Genomic DNA, 24091 nt, shown 5'->3' with positions numbered 1-24091 from the left:
AGCAGCACCGAGGGGACCGTCAGCGTTAGCAGCACTCGTTGTCCTGCTCCTTCCTGTCCAGGGGGAATGAACCTTGTCCAGGTTGGCAGAACTGCTCCAAGGCTGATCTCTACTGGTGCTTCAGTTTGTCAGTGGTATCTGGAGATCCCAGGTTAAATAATAAAGTAAATGTGCCTCTCCTCTGTGGGCTCACACCATTTTTTCATCCAGTTTTCTCTGTATTGATTTACTTTGGAAAAAAAGAAATCTGCATTTTAAACAATAAGCGTTTTGGCACTGGAACTGTCTTTTCTTTGTACCATGTATACTGCTAAGGCTATTGTTGGTGCCACCGGAATAACTCACAGATAAAAGAGCTCTAATAATACAGGGAAATGACTGTGCTTTGAGTCCTACCAGGCTGCCAGGCCCTGTGACACCCACCTCAGGGATATGGGAAACGAGGACCCCCCCGCCCAAACCTTCCCCCTCCTGCATCTGCGTCACCTCCAGGCAGAGCCGCTCCGTTCCTGCTGGTTTCCCCACCTTTCACCCCCTGAAAGCCCTCATCCATCCCCTTGCGGGGGCTGCTGGGTGCCAGATGCTCTGTTGGGCACAGCAGACGTGGGGGCACAAGCCCCCCGTGCTCACAGATTTTCTTGGGTGCCCTCAGGCCTCCCCTGGTGCCGACCTTCATCTGGCAACCACCGCGCTGATGGTGATGGTGATGCCGTGCCTGTCAGCTGCTCGGCCTACCTGCCAGGGCTGTGCGACTGCGCCCCATCATCCGCTCTGGGGGCCATGGGACTACGTGCCATTGTCTGAGCTGGGGACACGGGACCGCATCCCTGAGGGGCCACGGGACTTTGTGTCAGCATCTGCGTGGGGACCGGGGGGCTGCACCCCACCCAGCTCTGCCTTTTCCCGTGGGGCACTGTGCCCGTGTTGCTCCCTGGCACCCACTCGTTCTGCCACAATTTGTTCAGAACAATGTCCACGGCAGGAGCAGGGATGCAGTACACACCAGGTCCCCGTGAACAGTTGTGCTCAGGAGCAGTCTCGGTGTGACGCTCACTTAACTCAGTATTCCGGTCACTTAGGCAGTCGTTGAAGACAAATTGAAGCTGATATGCTAAAAGCACTAAGTCATAATGGCTGCGTACACTGCCCTTAAATGTTCCCATCAGTCCCCTGAGGCCAAAATCCTGACTGCCCACATTATCTCTGCCACGGACTTCTTTTGTCATCCCAGTGTGCCCCTACTCCTGGATGGCTAACACCTGCAGAGCCCATCATGGCCCTGTGAATACCGTCCCATGCAGCGTCACCCACTTTACATATTCTGGCACCATACCAGGTGCTAGGCCCTTTGAACAGGTTCCTCTTCCAAACGTCACGGCTGGGCCCGAAAACGGAGCCCTCATGGCAGCGGGTGCCACCTCCTCCTGGGAGGATGCCTGTGCCCCTCTCCCCTACGGGCAGGACACACAACAGCTTTGCGAAGCTGCTCTGAAACCGGCTCTCGGTAGCCCACAGCACCAGCAATGTCATGGCAACATGTGCTCAAGCAGTACAGAGAAGGGCATCCTTGACCTGCATGCAGCGTGCGATGGAGTTGTTGGAGGCACTGAACATGAAGCTCTGCTCAGCACCCACTAGGAACAGAAGGGAAGGCATTAGGGATGTTATCTGGGACTTCAGCTTGACTTCCATGGGGCCAGCAGCTCAGCTGGATGCACGAGGAGCGGGTGAGCGCTCTCTGAAGTATTACATCCCATGAGAAACGGGGCTGTGGCGGCCTGGGGGCTCCTGAGAGTACCGCAGCAGGGTATGGGCCGCTCTGACTCGAGAACACAGACACCTTCCAGCTGAGAGGGGGCACACCCCGTGCCTGGGCCCGGTCTCCTCACATCCAGGCCGAGCCCAGGGAGCACCTCCAGGGGCATCGCCGGCCCCATGCGGCCCTGTGAGCACCCCTGTTCCTCACTTGCTTCGAGGGCAGGCCCGAACACCGCCTTGTTGACACTGCTGTGGGAAAGCCTCTGCGTTGACACCCTGCTTGTGGAGCACGGCTGAGGGCGACCAGCGTTCAGTGGTGAAGTTTTTACAGTTGTCAGTGACCAGGTATTTTTGCATCATATATGTCTGCACCCCCTGCCCTTAGAGGAGGCCCTTATCTCCCACGTGCTTTCTGCTCTTCCCTCGCCTGTTCTCTGTGGGGTGCCAGTGACCACGTCTGTATGCAGGAACAACTGCTGAGTGTGCTGGAGCATGTGCATGGTGGACACTTTGGGGGGAAGCTACAGACTTATGAAAACAATGCCCAGGATCTCAAGAGCCAGGGGTTTCGCAGTGGGGTGCACCTGGACAAGCCGGGTCACACTGCAATGCCAGAGCTGTCCCGGGAGGGGGAAGACATCATCCCTTGGTGCACGGGTGCCATTTGCATCTAGGTATGTGGTTAGTGCAGGCCCGGGAGGATGACAGGTCTGCGGTGACACAAAGTTGTTTCTCACTGTCATGGTGGTGATGGGCAGCAGTGTTGGGCACGTTTCACCTCCTGGGGCCAGGACAGCCTCCCCAGTCCCATACCCTGGCTAAAAGGCTCGGATTGTGCCATCCTTTCTCTTCCACTGCTGCTGGCAGGTTTGGCCTTCCATCCGCGGGCCCAGCAGAGAAACGTGGGTGCGGGGAGACTCTCGCTCATCACTGAGGGTCTCTCACCCACCCCCCGGTGAGCTGAGCAGGAAGAGTTGGGGTCCGCAGCCCAACCGCCCGGACGGGTGCCCCACTTCTCGTCCCTCCTGATGAGCAGTGCAGCGCGTCCACCTCTCCTCTCCCACCCACCGCAGCCTGTCCCCAGCACCTCCTCCCGCCCTCCCCCCCCTTCCCACGCACTCCCACCCCCAGGACCTATTGGAGCACCATGTGCTCAGCCCCCCCCCCATCCATCCCTCACAACAAAACCCCACGTTTCTCGCCTCACCCCCCCACCCCCCCAAGACCCCCCAGACCCCCGCCGCCACCCCGGGGCCGGGCGCTGCGGCTCGCAGGGGGCGTGCGGGGCGGGAGGGGGGGGGGGGGGGAGCGGCGGGGCCCCTCCATCTTGTGCGCGGCGCCCCGCGCCGGCCCGCCCGCCTCGCCTCCCTCCCTTCCTTCCCTCGTCATTGTCTGCGAGCGGCGGCGCGGCGCTTATAAGGCGCGGGGCATTGCCCGGATGTGAGCGGCTCGCGATGGGGCTCCCGGGGAAACGTGCCATTAGCCGCGGCTCCGCGGGGGAGGCCGCGGTGGTGAGGAGGAGAGCGCTGTAAACTTGCAACGACAACTTTGGGACCGGCTGCTCCGCTCCGCTCCCTCTCTCTCTCTGTGTGTGTGTTGGGGGGGGGTGGGTGGGGGGGGTCGTGGTTTTTTTTTTTGTTTTTTTAAGGAAGGACGGAGGGGGTGAAAGTCCCAGAGCCACCACGGTGCGAGCGGCTTGTCAGTCACCATGTGTCTGTAAAAACAATAGGGGCAAAAGTTGCTGGACTTTTAATTTTTTTTTTACCCTTTTTTTTTTTTACCTTTTTTTTTTTTTTTGAAATTTTGTATTTTTTTTATTTTTTTTTTCCGGCTGGCTGGTGTTTCGGCTGGCCGGGTGGGGGAGCGGTTGGCGGTCGGTAACCCAAAAACCCAACAAAGCCAGGTGTAGGGTGCCTGTAAAGCTGTGGAGTACCCGGAGCAGCACTGACCCCCCCCCAGTACTTCTTCGTGGTTTCGGAGGGTCACACACGTGTGAGATAATAAAGCACTTTGGCAGAAGATTCCTTTTTTTTTTTTTTTTTTACAAAATTTTTTCTTTTTTTCTCCCTTGGAATATTGTGAACATATTTGTGGCCATTTAAGGTAAAGTTACAATTTGCTGTTAGAGTAACTCGTGTTGTTTTTTTTTTTTTCTCTTTTTTTTTATATATAAATTGTCGCTCCCGCTGCGTTGTTTAAAGAGAGGTGCAAACTTCCACGGCGTGTAAATGCAAAGGGCGAGCCGCACGGCGTGTGTGCACGCGGGATCGTGTGGCCGAATCTCCTCCGGGCTCTGGCCACGGCGTAATTCCCTGGGCGAGATGCACACCGGGGTGCAAACGCTGGGCGCGACGGCTCGCTGCTTTCTCTTTCCTACTGGAAAAACCGAAGTCGGACTCGTTTCGGGGGAGCGCGGCCGGGCCTGCGCTAGCGAAATGTAAAATAAAAAGTATGGGGGGGTGGGGTAGGATTGGGGGGGGGGGGGGGGGGGGGGCTGGCAGCGTCCCCAGAAACTTGAGCGGAAAGCGAAGGAAACGGTCGGGTTTGCAAAAGTTTTTTTGCAGCGATGCTCCCCGTAAATCGAGAAGACCTCGCTTCGGAAATTTAGCTGGAGGCACGGGGGGGGGGGGGGGGGAGGAGGGGGGGGCACAAGCAAACCAAAACAAAGAGAGAATATATATATATATATATATAAAAAAAAACCAACAAACAACGGACTGGATAATACGAGGGGAAAAATATTGTTCCTCTTGGCAAAGTCCCCGCATCACGTGTACGTGCAGCCTCGTATAAACTTGCTTTGCCATGTGTATGTGTGCGAGCTGGGGAAATTTAAAGTCTAATCCGTGCAAAAGTGCGGCGCGGGCGGCAGTCGGCGGCTCGCCGGGATCTGCAGCTCCATGATCTGCGGGTAGGGAGGCGGCGCCCAGCGCCGGGCCGGGCCGGGCCGGGCCGTTCGGGGCCGAGCGGGGCCGTGCCGGGAGCGGGGGGCGCGGGGCCGGGCGCGGGGCGGCGGCGACCCCGCGGAGCTCGGAGGGGCCGCGGGGCGGGAGGCGGCCGCTGCGCCGGGCTCCGCGCCCCTTCCCTGCCTCCCTTCCCTTCCCTTCCCTTCCTTCCCTCCCTTCCCTTCCCTTCCTGCCTCGCCTGCCCTCCCCGCTCGTCCCTTCCCTTCCCTTCCCTGCGCTGCCTTCCCCTCCCCCCCGGGCGCTCGGAGGGAACTGATGACTTCGCACAGGCCCGAGCCGCCGCTCCTCGGTCGTTGTTATTAACCACCCGTCTCGGCACTAATTAGAAATTGGGGCTAATTGTCAAGGGCTCTCCGCTCGCCGCTTCCCTCCCGGCCCCGCCACCCCCGCCCCGCGTCCCTCCGCACCGGCGCCTCCGTAGCCTGCGACTTTGCATCTATTGCTTTTTATTATTATTATTATTGTTTTTTTAACCGCTGTTTTTCCGTTTCTTGCCTTTAAACGCTACTTTGCGTGGAAGAAGGAGAAGGGAAAAAGTTGGGAGCGGATGGCTGTAGTTTCTTCTCTGGGATCCTCATTCATTCCTCGCTGAACCTCCTGTTGCATAAATGATGCTCCGGGAGCGAGGCTTTCTCTTTTTTTTCCTCCTCCGGATTTGGGTTTAGAGTGGATGTTACCGGGTTTCGATCGCCTCTTTGGAAATACAATATCGCCTTTTCTTTTTTTTTTTTTTTGGTTGTTGTTGTTGTTGTTTTTGCTGCCCCTCCATCTTTTTTTTTTCCCTCCCTTCTCCTCAGCTACCCACCCCCCGACCCCCCACCCCCTGAACAACCCGCTTGTGTTTCCTGCAAGGCTCGGGACTGGGTTTCTGATTGCGGTTATTTCCATGTTTCTAGGTTTGTGTGATTTTGCTAAAATGCATCACCAACAGCGAATGGCTGCCTTAGGGACGGACAAAGAACTGAGTGATTTACTGGATTTCAGTGCGGTAAGAAACAACGGTGGAAATTAACAACAGCTGTAAAAAAAAAAAAATATCTTCTAGCTGATCTGTTAAACTGGAAAAAAAAAAAAAAAAGCAAAAACCAAACCAAACTGCGATCTGAGTACATTGGGTAATTTTTAATCAGCAGCTAGAACCATGCTAAATATCTTTTTTTTTTTTGCTTAGAAAAGAAAGAAAAAAAAAAAACCAAAAAATTAGAGCCTTGTTTTTTCTTATTTCTTATTGTATGTGATGGGAGATGCAGTCGTGTGCGCAGCTTATTTTAATGTCTCGGATGCCTAAAATCATTTTTTTGCCGAAAGAGACGCCCCCAAAAGCGCCCGTTTGCCGCCCGGAGCCGGTCCCGGCACGGAGCGCTTGGGCCGTGCTTCGCCTCGGCCGGCGTGCCCGGCACATGAGCTGCTCGATGCCTGGCGAGCGCCTTCCATCCTCCGTGCGGTTCTTCCCTTGTTTCGTTTTTTGGCCCGCGGAAAGTGCAAAGAAATCCATGAGCGTCTCAGTTGAAAGTTTGGCCCCGGACCTGCCCTGCCTGCAGCCGCCCCCGGGGCCCCCGGAGCCCCCGGCCCGGCTCCCCCCGGGCTCCCCCCGGGCCCTCCCCGGGCTCTCGGCGGCTGCTCCCGGCCGGGCCGAGCGGGCCCGGCCCCGTGCACTTGTCTGGCTCCTCGAGGCTCGGCTCCCCTCCCCCCGGCCCCTTCCTTCCTCTCCCCTTCCCCTCCCTTCCCCCCGGTATGGCAGGAGCAGCTCTCCATTTATTTATTTATTTGGGGGGGGGGGGAACCGGCTTGCTGGGAGATGCGTGTGTGGCTCGAGATGAACCCCCCGCAAAACTCCGAAGCACCTTGTAAATGAGGCTGCTCCAGGCTTTTGCTGCTGCTGCTGCTGCTGCTGCTGCTGCTCCAGACTTTGCTTTGGAGGAATGGCTTTGGGAAGTTTGGCCAGGAAACGTAGCCTGAGGCAGCTTCGCAGCCCCCTCTTTGCTTGTTGCACTTTTTCCATTTGTTCCTTCGCTTTTTGCAGGCTCTGACTCAGGGAAGGTGCGTATTATCCACTAGACACGTCGAAGAAGAGAGAAACCAATTAGGGTCGAAATAAATGCTAGCGAGAGAGAGGGTGAGAGAGAGAGGGGGAGAGGGGGAGAGGGAGAGAGGCTCGCCTCAAACCGCTCTCGTGTTAGAGACGAAATGAGAATTTAGGGCAGGTGGCACTTTGCATTATTATTATTTGGGTGCACAGATGACAGGCAAACCCTAAAGCGGGCTGGAAATGGACGTTGCGACCTTTATGGCCAAGGTTTCGACCAACAAACTTTTTTTTCGCCTTTGTCAACGAGCGAGCAGGAGAGGGGAGCGAGCCCCGCTCCCGACTGCGGCCAGCCCTGCGGGGGCACGGGGGGCTCCCGAATGGTCGGGGGGCAGATATTGTCCGGGGAGCTAATGAGCCCGACCGAAACGTGCTGCCGGCGGTGGTGAGGGGCCGGGGGGGCTGTAAGAAATACCGAGCTCGCTCTCGGGTCTGTGGGGGACGATGCCTCGCATCAGGCAAACTGCGAGCAGAGTTCACAGCGAGCGTGGAAGGAACTTTTGGCTAACGGTGGACCAGGAGCCGCTTCTTTCCCACTAGTAATGTCTCTTTGTTTTTTGTTTTTTGTTTTTTTTTTTTAGATGTTTTCACCTCCTGTGAGCAGTGGCAAAAATGGACCAACTTCCTTGGCAAGTGGACATTTTACTGGCTCAAGTATGTAACGTTTTTGTTCAGTGCGTAGTCGAAATGCTCTTAGATATTTATCCATAGGCATTACCTTTGTTGTGGTCGTGTTAATCTCTGCTGGGGAGCAGATTCATTCAGATTTGAGCGGAATTATTCCTAAGTGCTGGCTGTTGTTATTATTACTATTATTATTGTTGTTATTGCTATTTCCACAAGGCTGGGGCGTTTTCACAATATTTCCAGACATTTATGATTTTTTTTAAAAAACTTTCCCTCTGTGTAATTCTTCGAGGTGGGCTAGTTTAAATATTTTTCCTTTTTTTTAAATTTTAATTTAGCATTGGAGATTTTGATTTACAATTTGAGACGCTATCTTTTCTATGTGAGAAACGATGATCAAAACATCTCGTGTGAGAATTAATTTTGCGAATAAGAAGGAAGGCTGCCTAAATTAAATAAATAAATGAGCAAGTATCCGAGTATAAACACCAAGCCCTTCCAGGAAAAGCACTCTTTAGTATCAGAGATCGGGGCTTGCTGACAAAATATTTTTCGTTGAATTAAAATCTCCAGGCTAGTTTCTTGATCGAAAGTAAGGCGTTTTCTTTCCAAATATTTGACTGCTTTTGACGAGTCCCTGAAATTTCACTGGAGGATTTGTTTGTTTGTGTGTGTGTTTGTTTATTTGGCTGCAGTGGGACTGCATGGGCAACTCCTGCGTTCCCTAAAAGCAGGAGTCCTGTCTGATGACAAAAGAAATATCCGAGTTCTTTGCGGTAGAACATGTGTGTGCAATAATTGTCTGGCAACCGAAGTTTTATATAGAGGCTTTTATATGCCTGACAAATTAGAAGTAAAACTAGCGAGGATACTTACGCGTTTGAAATTTCCTTACTCTTCTATTAAGTTCCTTTAAGAGGGCTCCCTGCGTTGTGGATGTGGGGTTTTGGACAGGACACAAATGCATCTCCGGGTGGGGAGTTGCAGTGTGTTAAAAGCCCAGGCAATTACACATACCAGCACACTGTACGTAGTATTGTTATACTCCGAGTACTGTTCTAAATCAGATGGTAAATTTGGACAAGTCTTCACTGCAAACTGCCAGTGGATATCTAGCTACAAACACGTCATTGCGTATAGTTTCATGCCTGGTATTTGCAGTTTGTGCTCAATTAAAGGAACCTCTTCTGTGCACTCAGTATAGCCATTTTTATTAAATGCACCACTGTATTAATTAACTTTTTATTTCCAAAGAAAGACTTCCAAATTTGAAGGCAGTCTGTAACATACAGTTTTAAGACACTGTATCAAGTGCCACCTGCAATTATTAGGCACTCATTTTAGGCATTTTATTCTGTCCAGACTCGCAAAATAGCATGCTTTGTTTTCATAAATTTGGTTATATTATGAATATAGTGACTTGGAGAATTTTGTTGTTAGCTTTGAGTAACTTTCCAAATAGACTTTGCCTCGTATCTCACAAGCTGAAGATTTTAATCCCATTTTTTGTCATTTTCTGAATTGTATAGTTTAGATGCCTGATTTAAGCAAATTTATAATGTTTGCTATATTTGTTTTCACTGGAGACAAGTGAAAAGTATTTGTGCCAGACAAATCAATTTGCCATGCTTCTATACCAGCCAATGCAGCAACTAACACTTGGTCTAACAGCAATTAACTAGATAGCTGTATTTAATCAGTGCATCGCAGACCTCACCTATGAAGTCATTTTGAGCAGAAATAACAGAGCAAAGCCAAGCAGTGGGTGAAATGGAGGGGCTGGTGTTGGTTTTTACAGTCTCTAAAGCTGAGAGCATTCAAGTAACTTTGACGCATCATTTTAGACGTACTAATAATTTAATGAGCTGAAGTCAGCTAGTAGTATTGAGACAGGGACCACCTTAAATAGCACCTGAAATCTCCCACCGTGTGGCAACTCGTGTGTGCTCAAACACACCAGTCTCTGGTGGGAGAGGCTGAAGTACCCTGTTTGATAAAGGAATGGATTCTGTGTGTTGGCTGCTTGTTTGCTCAGTGCTGTGCAGCACAGGGTACGCTCATCTGAGGGAAAATCAATTTGAATTTGCTCCGTAAATCTCCGGTGCTTGGCATCGGACGTGGATTTTTGTAGTGAGCGGTCAGTGATTTCCAAAAAGTTGTCCGAATCCACGTACCGGTGAATCGCCCCGACCCGATCCTCGGAGAGAGGGTGGATGCGTGGCCCGAAGGTAGAGGCGCGTGGGGGAGAAGCGTGGCCACTGCTGCACGGTGCCGCTGGCCAGCTGCGGGCGGTGGTCTCGCTTCCTAGAGGTACTGGCTGTGCGTTCCTCTAATGAGCCCGGGCTCGAGAAATTCAGGGTTTGTATGACAGTGCCCAGACAACTGCTTCAAGAGATGCTCTGTGCAGCTATATGGAAGGTGTAAAGGTACCTTCGTTAATGATAGGTGGACGGAGGTTATTATTCTAGCCATGCATCCTGATAACCCGGAGTTTTAGCAATCGGCGCGCAGCACGTCCATCCTCCTGGACAGACGCCCTTCTAAAGTTTGAGCTCGCCATCCCTTAGTGGTCCTCTTCTAAAAATCATATTTACTGTGACGGGGAAGCACAGATGTCATTCCTCTGCATTAACCTGAAACTTCACTTATTTAAAAAAAAAAAAAAAAGGACCCCAACAAAAAGTAATCCCAAGCAACGAAGTGAAACTGACTGTACTTTACGAAGTGTGGTAATATTTCATGCTTAAAGTCATCTTAATAGCTTTTTACTCATCTAATATATGATGCTCCATTGTGATTTGTAACGTGTGAATGAAAATAAAGTAAAGCCACATTTCCTTTTAATCTTTAATTTCACAAACATGGCTCCTTCCCATGTTAAGAAATGGTGAGGGCTGCAAGGGAGAAAGGAATGTAACCTGAGCCACAGCCGTGACATTCCCATGGAGCATTTTTCACATGAAAGGCTTTTGTCAACCCAGTAAAGGACCAGGAGTTTTTGTTTGATGTTTGCAGGTGTTCAGCAGAGAGCACTAAAACAATTCAGCCATGCTGGCTTAGAGACTCTGACCTTAACAGGGGGAATTGGTGGGGACTGAAATTATTTTTAAGAAAACTCCCCTGGAGTTACCTCAAATTTATACTGTATTTGTAAAGTGATTTAATACCTGTTACTTAAATTGAACAATGCACGGCCCTTAGAACGAAGGGGTTTATTTATTTTTGTTGTTAGGACAGTTGCCAAAATAAAATGAATTTTCCCGGATGTTCAAAAATTTTCTGAATAGTTGAGCTTCCGCACTGAAAGCATTTGTCGTAACCTAAGTGTGAGCCATTGTAAAATAAGGCGCGATTGCTGAATAAGATGCTCGCTGGGGCTGGATTTGAGAATGGATTTTGAAGCAGATTTTCAGCAATTGTGATGCTGAAGAATTCGCTAGGTCTGTCACATTCGGCACGCTTCGGTTTTTGAACTGTTCATCAAAGCCCACAGCTTCCTGATTAGGCTCGGTTTCTGCGTCTTCTATTTTAAGTATTTAATTTTACCTAAGTTTTTTGGGCATCTGTTAGAGATTGCCCGCTATGTGTACGTCTGAATATCGTGTGGGTGGGAGTAGCAGTGGAACGCCCGAATTCCTGTCCTTGGCCTTTCCTACCGCACAGAAAAGCTGTGCCAGCACAGCCACCACTGAACTGAGCGCAGTCAGTTTAAAGGATTTAAAGACTTGCTTTTAATTTTGCCATTAGTTTGATTAAGGCTCGTCCTGCGCTACGATAACGGTGATTACAAATTAATACATCTTAAACTAGGGAATCGCAAATTCAGCTCGGTTTTGAAGTCCTTATTTACTTTCGATGTGCCTGCGGGCAAAGTATACCAAAACAGAGGTTCTTTAGGTCCGGTTCAGTTTTCGGAGCGTGGCCTTTTGGGAGAGGCACATCATTTTGCTGTTCTCAGTCGATCAAGAGAAAAAGCCAAGTTAAACGTAATCTTCATCCGGAGATGTTTTGGTAGCCCCTCGGAGCGGGCGCACCTCGGCGCGCGTGCGGGGGCCCCGCGGGCGTCAGTAGGGGTAGGAACGTTTGGCCTGCGGATCGGCGCCGGGCGTTTTGGTACCGAAGGACAAGAAGCGGAGGAACCGCGGCTCTGGCGCTCGGGTGGGTGACCGGAGGGCGGCTCGCCTTGGCAGCGCCTGTGCCGGGAGCGAGGCCGGCGGCCGGGCGCCGGCTCGGGGCGCGGAGCCCCGCGAGCTGCCGGCCGCGCTGTGCTGCGCCTCGCCTGCTGGAAAGGGCGCGAGGGTTTAGCTAGGGAGCTGCACGAAGGCGACCGCGGCCACGTTTCTCATCCCTCCTGTTTCGTAATTATGATTAAGAAGAAGAAGAATGCTCGTTACCTCCCACCCTGCCAGCTATGTTTACTCGCGAGGAGCCGATCCTGCTCTCCTCCTCTCGGCGGCTGGGGCAGGATGGGACCCAGGCGGCGGTGTTTGAATCGGCCCGAGACACCTCCGCGTGTACCCGGGGGGACCTAAACACTCAGATACAAAGGAGAGAGGTTCCTTCTGTGTTTGTGTCCCGACCGGGGTGGGGAACCGAGGGCATCCCACCGAGGCCGGCCAGCAGCACGGCCCCGGCAGTCAGCTACCTCCGTGCTAAACCTGGAAGCGAGGCTCCTCTCTTGGCAATTAAAAAATGACGAAATGATTCCCCCTCGTTCCTGATGCCGGGGGAGAAGTAGCCCTGGTTAGTGGCAGAGGGCCTGAATAAATCGTCTCCGAAAGGGCGGCAGGGGATGCGACTGAAGATAACTGTGTCTGAGGCAGTTTAGTCACGCCTCTTGGATACTGTTGCTTCTTTAAAAATACTTTTTGTCCTAATCGCTCGACGTCTACCTTGTCAAGGCTCCCGCATACATTTAATAATTCAGAAACGTACACATTAGCTGTCTGGGAGACTGAAACGCTCGGGGGCCAGATTCAGCCAAATGTCACTTGGAGGAGACGTTTGTGCCTGCCGCAGCCAAATTTAGCAGCAGCAGCAATGCTGTTTGAGATGATTCAGTGGATACAAGTTCTCTGTGAAAGAGGTATCTGATAAACCGGTGAACTTGGGGCTGACTGGGAATTAGGTAGGTGTAGGAAGCTTGTGTAACGCGCTCGGGAAGGGATGCAGAAAAAAAGAGGCATTTGGGAGCGTGAGCTATGGTTTGGCTTCTTCCCATTAGGGTTTGTGCTCTCACCACTCCCAAATTCATATCGATCCTTGTCACGCGGCTTCTATTGACTGAATTCCCGAGGAACATTAAATAGGCATAAATAAGGGCCAGCCTGCGCACCTCGTGAATACCAGGTCCCACAGATTTTAACCTTTCACCACTTACACTTATTTTTTGGCTACTGCAGAAATACTTCGTGATTTAAAAAAAAAAAAATTATTTTTTCCCCCACGATTCTATAATTACCGAATTTAGAATCGTTTTGATATTTGACTTACCTACTAGGTGTAAAAAAATAAAAGCTTTCAAACGCGCGCGCTTTGAGATCCAAGGAGTGGAGCGAGTGAACTGCCTGCCGTTTTTCTACAAGATCAGCAAATATCTTTACCATGCTATTGTAATGAGGAAATCACTTAAATAACAGATGAACAACTAAGTCACATAAACATATATAATAGAACTATGTAATGAAAGTTTATGCTGTTAATTGCTTGAATCTCTCTTAAATGCACAGAATCATGGAGCACTAAAAGCTGTCATATAAACAGTTTTGTTTTGAGTTTAAAATTATTCCTTTTTTTTTCTTTCATCTGCTATGATAAACAAAGTCATTTTGTAAGCTTTACAGATCAAACATTTACTTCTAATGGTAAACTACATTTTGGATCTGGCAATTTGTGTCTTAGGAAGGCCCAGAAAAGAGGAGAGCCCTGGTGGCCCCAGGCCTGTGGTTTTCAGTGTTTGATATCACGATGTTATTTAGATCAGTTCCCATAAGCCGAGATAGCAGATCTGCGATTGTTTAATAGGGAGCAGGGGATGTGTTTGTAATGGTTTAAAGGTCTCGTACCCAAATTCTCCCGGATAAACGATAACCAGGGAGGTGGACACAATCAAAGCGCAACTAAAAAGGGCAAGAAATTACATTTCAAGAAGCGGGAATTATTTCTGATGCCGCGAATCCGAGGCAGCCTATTGTTCTGAAGCCCATAAAGCGCAGCCAGGTGCCTGCACCTCCTGGGGCTCCCGGTGGCTGCCGGGGGGAGGCATCGCCCCACGACATCCCTGTCCGGGGCCCCGCGTCGCGTCCTGGAGGCGCCTGCCCTCTGCCAAGGGACCGAGGGGGCTGTGGGGGCTTGGCTGGCCCTCCTTGGGTGCGGTGACCCCAGCCAAATCCCGCTGCTGAAGCACAGATGAGTTTCCCGTGGAAGCCAGCTCACGGTGTGGTCACCGGAGGGGAGAGGCGGCGTAGCCCGGGTGTGTTTTACACGTCCCGCCGAAGACGTGCGTGTGTAAAATTAATATGTAACAGCATGTGCCATCTGCCAGGGGCTGTAGGCAGTCCGGAGAGTTCCTCTCGTACCTCGGAAGGCAGAAGGAATAACGGCACTTAAAACGAGTCCCTTGAAAAATTTAACCTGGTGGCGTTTAGGCTGCACTGTTCGCTGCCAGGTAAAAGTCACCACCACACCTCCTCACCTGCCCTCCCGCACGAGCTGCCCGTCCCTCACGGCACGGAGATGCCGAGGGGTCTCCGCTCCCTGCTGTGTCACCCGGGTGGCACCGCGGGACCCGGCCCAGCCCCGACACCGCCGCTTGTGCTGCTCGGGGGTCCCCAAACCTGCGGGTTTGGGCTTCGTGCCTGGCTCCTGTACGGCTGGCCAGCAGAGCTTTTTCCTTTCACCTGCCGCTGCTGGGGGGAGCTTTCCCCGGCAGCGAGCGCGCTCGCAGATTGTTTTTCTACCCGTTCCCAAAGACTGCTCCCTGATTTTCTTCGCAAACTCGCAGGATGGCCGGAGCGTTGGGAAGGGTTGCCGTGTTTACCCTTCGCGCCAAGGCAGCGGTGCCGTCGATCTGCACGTCAGCCGGCCAGGTGGATTTAAAACTGGGGTTATCTCGCCGGGCGAGAAAGCGTTTCCTGCAAAGGTGCAGCAGGACCATTGCTGGCGCCGAGCTCTTGTGCCGGTTGCCGGTTAACGATGTCTTTCAAGACTGCTGTTGGTAGTGCTGGCAATCTGGAGCTGCAATCCATTGTTGTCTGTCTGGGTATTGATCTATTTTGGAAACAACCCTTCACAGGCGCTGCTGTATTTGTAGAGCGCTCTTGCGGAATTTGGCTAATCCCCGACGAGTTGATTTGTTTAACAGAATGATTTTCTTTTCACCTGGGGAAAAGGCTGCCGGGGTTGGGGTGGTGGATCTGGGTGCCTTCCGCCTTGCTCCTAGCGGGAGAGATGCCTCTCCTCGCCCGCAGCCCCGTCCTGGGCATCGTTTTCTAATTTTGGGGCTGTATTTGCAGCTTTGCCAGCGTGCCGATGGTGCTGCAGAAAGGGGAGCCCTGCTGCGGGCACCCTCAGCTGGGCCAGTGGTTGCCCGTGCCCGCAGCGAGCCACAGAAGGCGGCGGTGTCGGGTCCGGTGCTGCGGGTCCTGTCCCTGGAGCGGGTTTTGCTCCCGGGAGGGCAGGGCAGGGAGGTGCCAAGCTGCAGATTTTGCCCACGGGCTCCTACCTTTGTGGCAGGTTCATTGGGGCCCATGGGCTATTTCTAAGGGTTCCCGAAAAATTAACTTCAAGCAATAAAGCCCCAAAAAACCCTACTGCAGACTGCATTCATCGTGAAGTGATCAGCGTGTTCACCAGGGTAGTTTTAGGGGTCCAGAAATTGAAAAAAAATTGAAATCATTGAATTAATTCCTAGGCATGTGTGTAACCCATAACAAAATAGGGATGGAGTTCTTTTGGTTGTGTGCTATATGAAAAGCAGACTCCCTCCTGAATGAATCCCGCTGCTGGTTCTCTTAACTAAAAGGCTGCCTTGTTCCTGCAGGTTTGGGATTGTCGGATTAATGCGGCATGGGGCACTTTTCCTTCTGACTGTACATTTAAATACGATCGACCTGTTTGATAAATAACCGGTACAAAGGTTTTGTTATATTAAAAACAGCTAAGTACGACTCCTGATCGAATATCAGGACTGTAATTGAATCTCGGGGGTTCTGGTGCCGTTCATAAAGCATTTGAGTTGTTTTGTGCTTCGTGACGTCAGCCAAAAGCCTGATTGAATTATGTCCTCGCATTGTGGGAGCACCTGCCAGTGCCACTAGAGCGAAGGGTCCGTCAGCATTCCCATTACAAACCTTCCTGATAAGTTGGTGACTCGGCTCCGAGTGGCGGAGCCGGGCTGGATGCTCGCCCAGCGACACCGAGCCGACCCTGCCCGCCCCGGTGCGACGCGCACCGTCCCGTCCCGCTGAAATCCCCGCGAGGGGAGAGGCTGCGGTGCCCCTACGAGAAAGGGGGCTTCTTCGGGGTTCGCGCTGCCCGCAGCCGCGAGCCGTCGGGGCAGCGCGCCTCGGGCAGCTCCGCACCGCGGCCGCCTCTCGGAGGGACGCTCCTTGCGGGGAGAGGGGCACGGTCGTAATGCGGAAGTAGAAAATTGTACCGAATTATTTCGGGCTCCTTGTAGGTCTGCGGTCTCAATTGTGGCACCTCCGCGCGGCGGTTGACCCCGAAAGGCGCGGGAAATATTTGGTGCCCCGCTGCTCGAGGTGCGCCGCGTCGGGAATAAACGCTCCTTATCCTGAGGTGACTGCGGTCCATTAGGCCTCGTAACTGTTTTAATGCTGCGGATATTTGGAGAGAAGGGCAGGGATGAGGCTGCTGGCTTGGCGATAAGGCACAGTCACCATCAGACAGCCTGAAAGGGCAGAAAGTGGCCTAATAGCTTGATTGAGTTTTGAAACCGGGAGAGCATCGTGGTTGCGTGCTGGATTCGGCCCAAAGCACGCCCTGATGTGTGCGCAGGAGGGTCCGGTCTCCTCACCCTTCCCGATTCTCCAGGATTAACCCCAAAGATGTAGCAATACTGCAGAACCCCGTTCACGTGTCCCTTCACTTACCGTAAATCCCATCTACCCGAAATGGAGAAGACCATTCGGATGCAGCCTTGGCAGCGCCGTGCAGGCGAGGCGAGGTTGTGAATGCTCGCTCCGTGAGGAATGGCCCCAAATGCTGTTGGGTGGCTTCATCTGATTGTCAGATGGTATTTTAGTCTTCAGGCCCGGGATACTTTTTCAATGCTATCCGAGCGTTTGCAGCGGGGACTGGGGGCAGAAATGGAAGCAAGGATTTGGAAAATGCTTTTTTCCTGAGCTTTTACACGTAAATGAATTACGTGCTGGGTCATTTCGGGTGTGCCTTTTGCTCGCGTAGCACGGATGCAGATTTTCTGGTCAGACCTCATAAGCCCGTCTTCCTTTGCTCCCGCTAACCGCCGTCAGCCCCGGGTTCGGTGCGTTGCCAGCAGCTGGGTTTGCTTTGCCCTAACCTCGTGCTGCTGGGGACCGCTTGTGTTCGTTGTGCTCATCTGGCCTCTCCTCAGCCAACTTTATTCAAGATCATTTTGCCCGATACAATCCTTTGGGGAAAACTGTGCGTTAGGTCCTGATTAGAAACTAGATAATGCATTATTCTGCAGGAGCGGGGCTGTTAGCAAATGCGTTGCTTAACTTTTGTTTTCTGTGCCTAATCGCTTTGTTGATTTTATACTCTTTGGAAAGATTTACTTACTTAGGAAATACTGTGTCTTGTTGTATAAACAGGGGAAAATTCATGTTCCTAAAATTAGATATTTTGTAAACATCAGAAATTAGAACATTTAATTTATGAACCAGCTTATTAACTAATGGACAGCGTCTTTCTCCCTCTCCTAATTTTCTCATTTATATTCCTTCTTTTTTTTTCCTCTTTTATCTCTGTCTTTTAAAACCCAAGCGGCTAATTGGCACTAGTGGCAGTGCAGCGGTGAGAGTGCTTCAGGTTCATGCTCATGTCCAGATTTGATTAAGCGGTTTGGTCAGTGTGAAATACTGACGCTTCTTCGCATCTCCCTGCCTGTGACTGAAGCATACAAGCTGCTGAAAACGTGTTGATGTCCAATTAGGAAGTCAACGTGGCAAAATTACCGATTACCGGACAGTGGGCAGGGCTCTGGAACGCTCTCCCCGCACGGTGGTCAGCGGGTGCCCTCTTCCCATGGGACCGCTGGTTCCCTAAATCCTTAACAGCAACATTATTGGCAGGAAAATACCGTTTTTATTTTTTTTTTAAACCACAAACCTCACTTAATTGAAGCACAAGAACGTTGTCACATTCAAAATAAATATGTTAGGAGCCACGTGCTACTTCTGGTAGTTTCTGCTGAGAGTTCAGCTGAGTTTGGGTTACTTCAGCATCGCGGTCACTTCTTACCTTCCTGTGCATCCCGGCTTGTCCAGATGTGTGGCGTTTCATTTTCACCATTTCTTCCCCTTTATTTGTTTTTAATCTTTCCTTGGACTCGTGAATGCAAGCTCTGTAGGAAACGAAAAACACTGCAGTCCATTAAACCCTCATTATTTGAGCTCTGCAGGGCAAGATTTAGGCTTTTTGCAGCTCAGATCCCATATAGAGCTCTGCCATTGCACTGTGAGTGTGAGATGGGGCAGCAGGGGAACACTGCCTACTCTTAGGATTCATCAAGTCCAGAAGAAAAGCCACCACTGGCCCACACAGCAGGCTGGGTCTGTCTGATACAGCCACTTGAACCTTGGTTCCCAAATCCTCCCCTTTTATTCCAATATTTCCCTTCTTAGGGTTCAGGAGAGGTGATTTATTTCAAACTTGGAAGCGAAGACAGGTATAGAGGAAGGAACTGAAAACACCATAACCCAAAACTTCACCAGAAAGCAGACAAGGTGATTATTTCTGTGCTTCTAAATTCTGCTACCCAAGTGTTTTATGTGGCCATCACACCCAGAGTGTCTTAGCACAAAGAGGAGATATTTGTTACACCAGAAGTATGATATTTTAAACTTTTGAAAATACGTATCTGTCTTTCAACATGTTCTTAGCCGTAAAAAAATCATCTGCCTCATTGCCATTGAGCAAAATTGTGATGGCTTTGAAAACAGGGCAGCGTCTAATGCCGTGCCTAATGGAGAATTGTTATTTTCTTAATCCAAAATAGAAAGAGCTTAAATAGAAAGTGCGGGATTATAAAAGAAGCAGCTTTATTCTCTTTAATATAAACTTGTTTCCTCCTGCTCGGCTGAGTCCTGTCCCCGCGGCTGGAAGCAATAAACGTGGGGTGGCCTGGGCAGGGGTAGGATGCCAGCCGTGGCACCGGTGCGGTGCACTCGGGGTGGGTTGCAAGCACGCTCTGGAGTCGCTTTGCCATTCTGTTAGTAGCTGGACAATCGTATTTTTCTGCTTAAGCTTCTTCCCTATCCGTTGCTGCCTAAAACACCTACTTCAGCAGGAAATTGAAAGCAAAAATGAAAATGGGTGATCGGCAGAACGTTTTCGAATTTGTGCGTTGAATTTATCAGAGGTGGATTTGAAAAATAACAGCGAGGAATAAAAATAAAGTAAATTTCAAAAATCACAGAGGCAACGCTAAAGGAAGCCTTAGAGACCCACGCCTCTGCCTGGTCTCCCGTTTGTGCTCTGGGGTGAGATCCCAAAAAGGAGCAAGGGGAGCGTCGTGACAGAGGAGGACAGGCTGCGCGGTTGCTCGTGCCCTCGCAGATGGCACCCATCTTCCCTACCGTGACTCCCCTCAGACTGGGATTTTCATCTAACGTGACCATCGAGCATATCAGTGGAGGGGGACAGGCATCTGTGCAGAGCTAGGGAGGCTTTTCCCTTTTTCAGGTGATGGTTTCCGATGGGTTTTGCAAGGCACCCACCTCCTCGTACTGACTGTAAAGAGAGCTTGGTGACCGCACGCCTGCTTTTTAGATGGTTGGAATTAAATGAGATGAATCCAATCTTAAAGGTCCCCTGGGTCTACTTGAATCCTTATTTTTTGTTTTTATTTTTTTTTTTTTAGGGCACAAAATCCTTCATTCTTATGTCTGAACAATCAAGAGCCCACATCATATAAACTTGAAAACCCTTCTCTCGCTGCAGTGCTCTGTGCTATTATTTATGTATTTATTATATTTATTAAAGACTGCCACTGTGTTTGGTGTTGTGCGTTTCGGAGGGTTAATTGGTTCCAGTTGCAGAGTTAATTGATTTCAGTTGGCTCCCAAGGAGGAGACGTGAAATGGAATTTCTTCTGAGGGTGACGCTTCCCGGGAGGAGGAGACGCCTCCTCTCCCCTTGGCGTGAGGTGCGTTCTGCTTTGTACCTTGGGAGAGGAACAGTTCCCCGCGTTGCCATTTCATCTCGTTCTTAGCAGCGTGTCCTACAAAATGCCTCCTTCCGAGTGGCAGGGTATCTATGCAGTCCTGAGTGCACATCGCCGTTATTAGCATCTTTTGATTTTCTTCCAACTCAGTGACTAATAGCAACAGATTCCAAATAGTTATTCTGAGACTCTCGATTCAGTCCAAATTCTGCCTTAAAATGGGTTTGCTTACATACAAGAGCTATTTTGCTCTCCTGCATTCATTGTAGCCATTTCAAATTATTTTCGAGTTGAAAAGGGTTTTGATCTTTCTCTAATTTAATCAGAGTTTCCTGAGAGGTCTTCAAGGAAGAACATCTCATTTACCGATCGGTGAAACTGGAAAAGTTCCTTACAGAGGATCAGCAAAAATTCTGGCCGCTTCCTGCCTGACGCTGGATTTATGAACCCCGCTGAAACAGTTTTTCTGGTGGATATTCACACTTCTTGTGTCTGGCTCACTCAGAAATACTGCAAATATCGCACTTCTCTTTCTCATTCAAGGCGGCTAATTAATAAATATGAGAAAGTTAAACAACGGTTGGGAGAATGTTATCTGGGCATTGCAACTTGGTAACCTTGACTTTTCTTTGGAGTAATAAAAACTAATAAATAACATGCAGAAGGAAGTGGTGGTGGATTTATATAATCTGTCAGATCCACAACTGGAATAAATCAGCGTAACTCTGCAAACACCCACGAAGTTGTGCCATTTTACCCTATCTGAAGATCTGGCGTTCTGCTGGGAAACTAATAGGATAAGTCTAAAATATCTTTATTTTAGTTTGGGCAGCGGGGAGACTCGTTGCTTTCTGGGAGGAAGACGTGCGACAGCTCTTTAGGTACTTGTGAAGCTGCCGCCTCATACCCTTCCTTTTCATCTTTCATTGTAAAATTAAAGTACACATTTCCTGGTTGCTTATTTGGTTGAAGCCTCCTTCAAGTGCACATTCAATAATTTGTCTTATTCATCTCCTCATCATGCTCATGGTTATGTTACATTCACCTACAGTAAGGATTCAGTGATAGAGGAAGAATGAATATGGATGAATCAATGAATACAAGTGCTGTAAGTGATTTTTAGAGCTGCTCGTATTCAGTTTGACAGTCTCAGATGGAAGACTGTCAAGATCAGGCCTATGTTTTGAATCGTCAAGTGCACTTTATGTGCTTTTTCCCCTGAGCTGGAACCCGGGCTTTTGGGTATTAAGCAACGGGAATTTTCCTGCTGACTTCCCTGTGCAAAGGATTGGGCTCTTTGTCTGCCTGGCTTCTGCAGATTTATACATTTCATTGCCCTACATACTCATGCTAATGAAGGAGATAGGTACAGGAATGGCAAGGCATGATATGAATAGGTGGGCTTGGAAAAGGAGGGTTCCAGTCATTTATTTATTCTTTTGGGCTTGCCCAGAAGAATTATTTTCTCATATACGCTGCTTTAGATTTTGCTGGAGGAAGACGTTTGCCAGGATTGGAACGACCAATTGAGAAGTTGTTTCCTTTCAGCGTTTTAAAGTGATTTGGAAATGTTTTTTCTCCACCAGCTCCACATTAATTTGTAATGAAAACTTCTCTTTAAAAGATTCACTGCCGTCCTTATAACTAGTGTGTGCTTTGTATTTCCTTGTCCTACTGTTTGGGTTATAAACATATTTAAAAAAATATATTCACATACACAACATTATCATGATTCGGCTTAAGCATCTGTGGTTATAAGTGCACTTCATTTCACCTAATTAAGTTATTTAGTCATTTACACATTAGCAATGTACTACATATTCCACTTTTACAGGAACTTATTTTAATTATACCCACAGTTCTGTTCTGCTCCATTATAGCCATAGATCAAGCTGAATAATAACCATTCTAAAAGCCATATGCTAAAAGAGATTATAGGTCATTAAGGCCAAATTAAGGTAACATTTCTGATGGTCACAAACAGAAGTCTAACCAACAATTATCTTCTTTCAGGTCTGTAGATACAGTCCTCTATGAGCTTTTAAGATGACAACCAAAGGACAATCTCTGATTCCTAATCGTTGGCATTGGTTTCAGAGGTTGTAATTTCTGAAATTAATAAGGTTTGCTAAGGCATAACAATGTTTGTTTGTTTTTCTCTCTCCGATTCTGGTATTTGCCGGAGGGCCCCAGTGTAAACTTGATCTTCCCAACGTTCAGCTCCTGCGGAGTACCTGCTCCGCGAAGCATCCGCTCGCTCAGCTCCTTCCCGTAGCCGCGCGGCTCGTCAAAGCTCATTTTCACTGGTGTTGGGTTCTACAGCTCTGGGCTTAACTGTCTTCTGCTGAATAGAGTTGAATCTAATTGTCTCAAGATTAATTTTGGCTCGGAGCTTGCACCTAAGAAGCTTACCAGTAATTCCCTTTTGACTGAGCCTCGGTGGTATTTTCCCCTGGAAAGAGCTGAGCTCCAGACGAGCTTCCCGCAGGGAGAGACCTGGTGTCGTGTCTGCTGTGTGCTGCCCACCAAAGAAACGTCCTCCGCCAGTCCCTAGCTTTTGAAGTTAACTTTAAGAGTCATCATCCTCACTGTCCAAATGCAGTCACACGCACACAAAATAATAATAAAGCCCCTTCGTCTACGCTGCAGTCAGCAGCAAATGTTGTGTTGCAAACAGAATTACCTACCCACCACCTGGAATACAGATTCCTGGCCGCCCAGAAGGACGCAGAAAAGCCCTGAGGAAGTGCTTCAGATGGGACAGCGCTCCTTAGAGGTCAGCGATGAGCAGCCCGGGAGGATGAGGCGGGCCCTGCGAAGGCTCGTGGGGGAGTTCAGGCAGGAATGTCGCAGCCACCCCTGCTGCCTTGGGGGCTGGGGGGCTGCGGGCAGGGATAGAGACCCCTCTGGAGCACTGCAGGCTGTCCTGCCTGGCTTGTAAAAGGAGAAAGCATTTATTTTCTTGGGAGAAATGCCAATTTCTAACCAGAAGGCTTTCTTAGCTTACAGACAACACTTTTCAGCAAAATAAACTGGAAACCATTCCCGTCCACATGTTATTGCCTTTCTGCTCTTGGGGGTATCTCAGCAAATTATTTACAATATCCTTACTGGAGTAAAACAACTATTTTAAATATACGTATGTATAAGCAAAAAGAGTTGTCGGTGGTCATATTTAAAATGCTTGGTTGGTGCTTGGTTCAAACCAAGCTCCCGTAAGAAGGTTGAAAAGGAATTACGCTCCTCTCCTGTCCAGTGCCGTGCTGGTGTGTGCTGTAATGGCTCTCCCATCCCCTCGTACGTTGGAGTGCACCGTGCGCGCTGTGAGATATTGTTGCATACGATCCATGAGCAGCCGGGATTCCTGTTGCATCTCACAAGTAGCAGCAGAAAAAAATCCCCTCTCTTATCTAATGGATTTGTTCAAAACAGGTAATCCCGCATTCCTGAGCAGTTTCTCTCCCTAGATAGCTGGCTGGCCGCTCACAGTTAATCATTCCCACGTCTGTGTCTTCGGTTGCCAGCCGTTGGAATTCGTAATATTACACTGCAGAGTGCTTCTTCAGCGTCGGTAGGCATGGGGACGTGTATCAGTGCCATTCATTAGTGTTTGAGAAGGAAGTCGGGACTGGAAGGGAGGCTTTGGACGCGTAGGTCCAGGTGCCGGGTATTGATTAGGTTGTCATGCTCTGTTTGAAAATCGATAGGGTTTTTGATCCAAACGTTGTCTTGGAATAGCGTTCCAGCATCTCAGTCCTGATGGCCAGAAGTCTTATTGTAATGTTTTGACAAAAATTAAACACGGCCAGTGTATGTTCGCTGGTTCCTGTTCCAGCACTCGGGTAGCATGTTTCCCTTCTCCATCTGTCCCCCTCCCCCAGCGCGAGGCACGTCTCTGCAGGAACGTGCCTTTTTCGATGGGAAGAGCCACCCAGGAGGCATCTCTGCCTCCCAGATGCAGGCAGGCACTTGTCCCGGCTGGCTTTGCCCTGGTCCCATCCCGGGAGGGAGCGGAGCAAGGCCACGACGACAGGTGCCGTCTCCCCTCATGCAGGGGAGCGCCATCCCGCCCATCGCTACAGCTGAGAGCGCCGTGGTGAATTCAGCCTCCCCCGGGGCGTGGAGGCACCCCAGGTGCCGGTGGGCTGCCTAATTGCAGCGATTAAAGCACGGAGGGCTGGGGGGGCCTGGGCTGGGTGCTGGGGATGGCTGCTTGGGTGTGTGGGGCTCTGCGTTGGGTGCTGGCTGCCGCTGCCTGAAGGTAAG

At 50.2% G+C, this 24091-nt stretch overlaps 1 protein-coding gene across 34 annotated transcripts in view; it reads left to right on the top strand.

Annotated features, from left to right (window-relative positions):
* The first annotated feature begins 3140 nt into the window (after positions 1-3140).
* LOC310888599 (transcription factor 4) overlaps positions 3141-24091 on the top strand; it is a 211545-nt gene continuing 190594 nt past the window's right edge. For 9 of the 34 annotated variants that reach the window (XM_083815457.1, XM_083815476.1, XM_083815477.1 and 6 more), the window contains exons 1-2: positions 5246-5712; positions 7392-7464. In XM_083815457.1, the coding sequence (XP_083671583.1) occupies positions 5395-5712; positions 7392-7464 (391 nt within the window). In that variant the 5' untranslated portion in view covers positions 5246-5394. Of the gene's footprint in view, positions 3348-3394; positions 3862-4135; positions 4196-4532; positions 4670-4788; positions 5014-5245; positions 5713-6489; positions 6765-6807; positions 7021-7391; positions 7465-24053; positions 24087-24091 lie in introns of those variants that run through there. The other 25 variants (XM_083815461.1, XM_083815448.1, XM_083815449.1 and 22 more) reach the window with 18 other exon arrangements.

This window comes from Anser anser (genome assembly GCF_964211835.1).
Source record: "Anser anser genome assembly, chromosome: W".
In the NCBI taxonomy this organism is placed as follows: domain Eukaryota; kingdom Metazoa; phylum Chordata; class Aves; order Anseriformes; family Anatidae; genus Anser; species Anser anser.
Note: the sequence above shows the minus strand (reverse complement) of the source record. Positions and strands in the feature narration are given on the sequence as shown.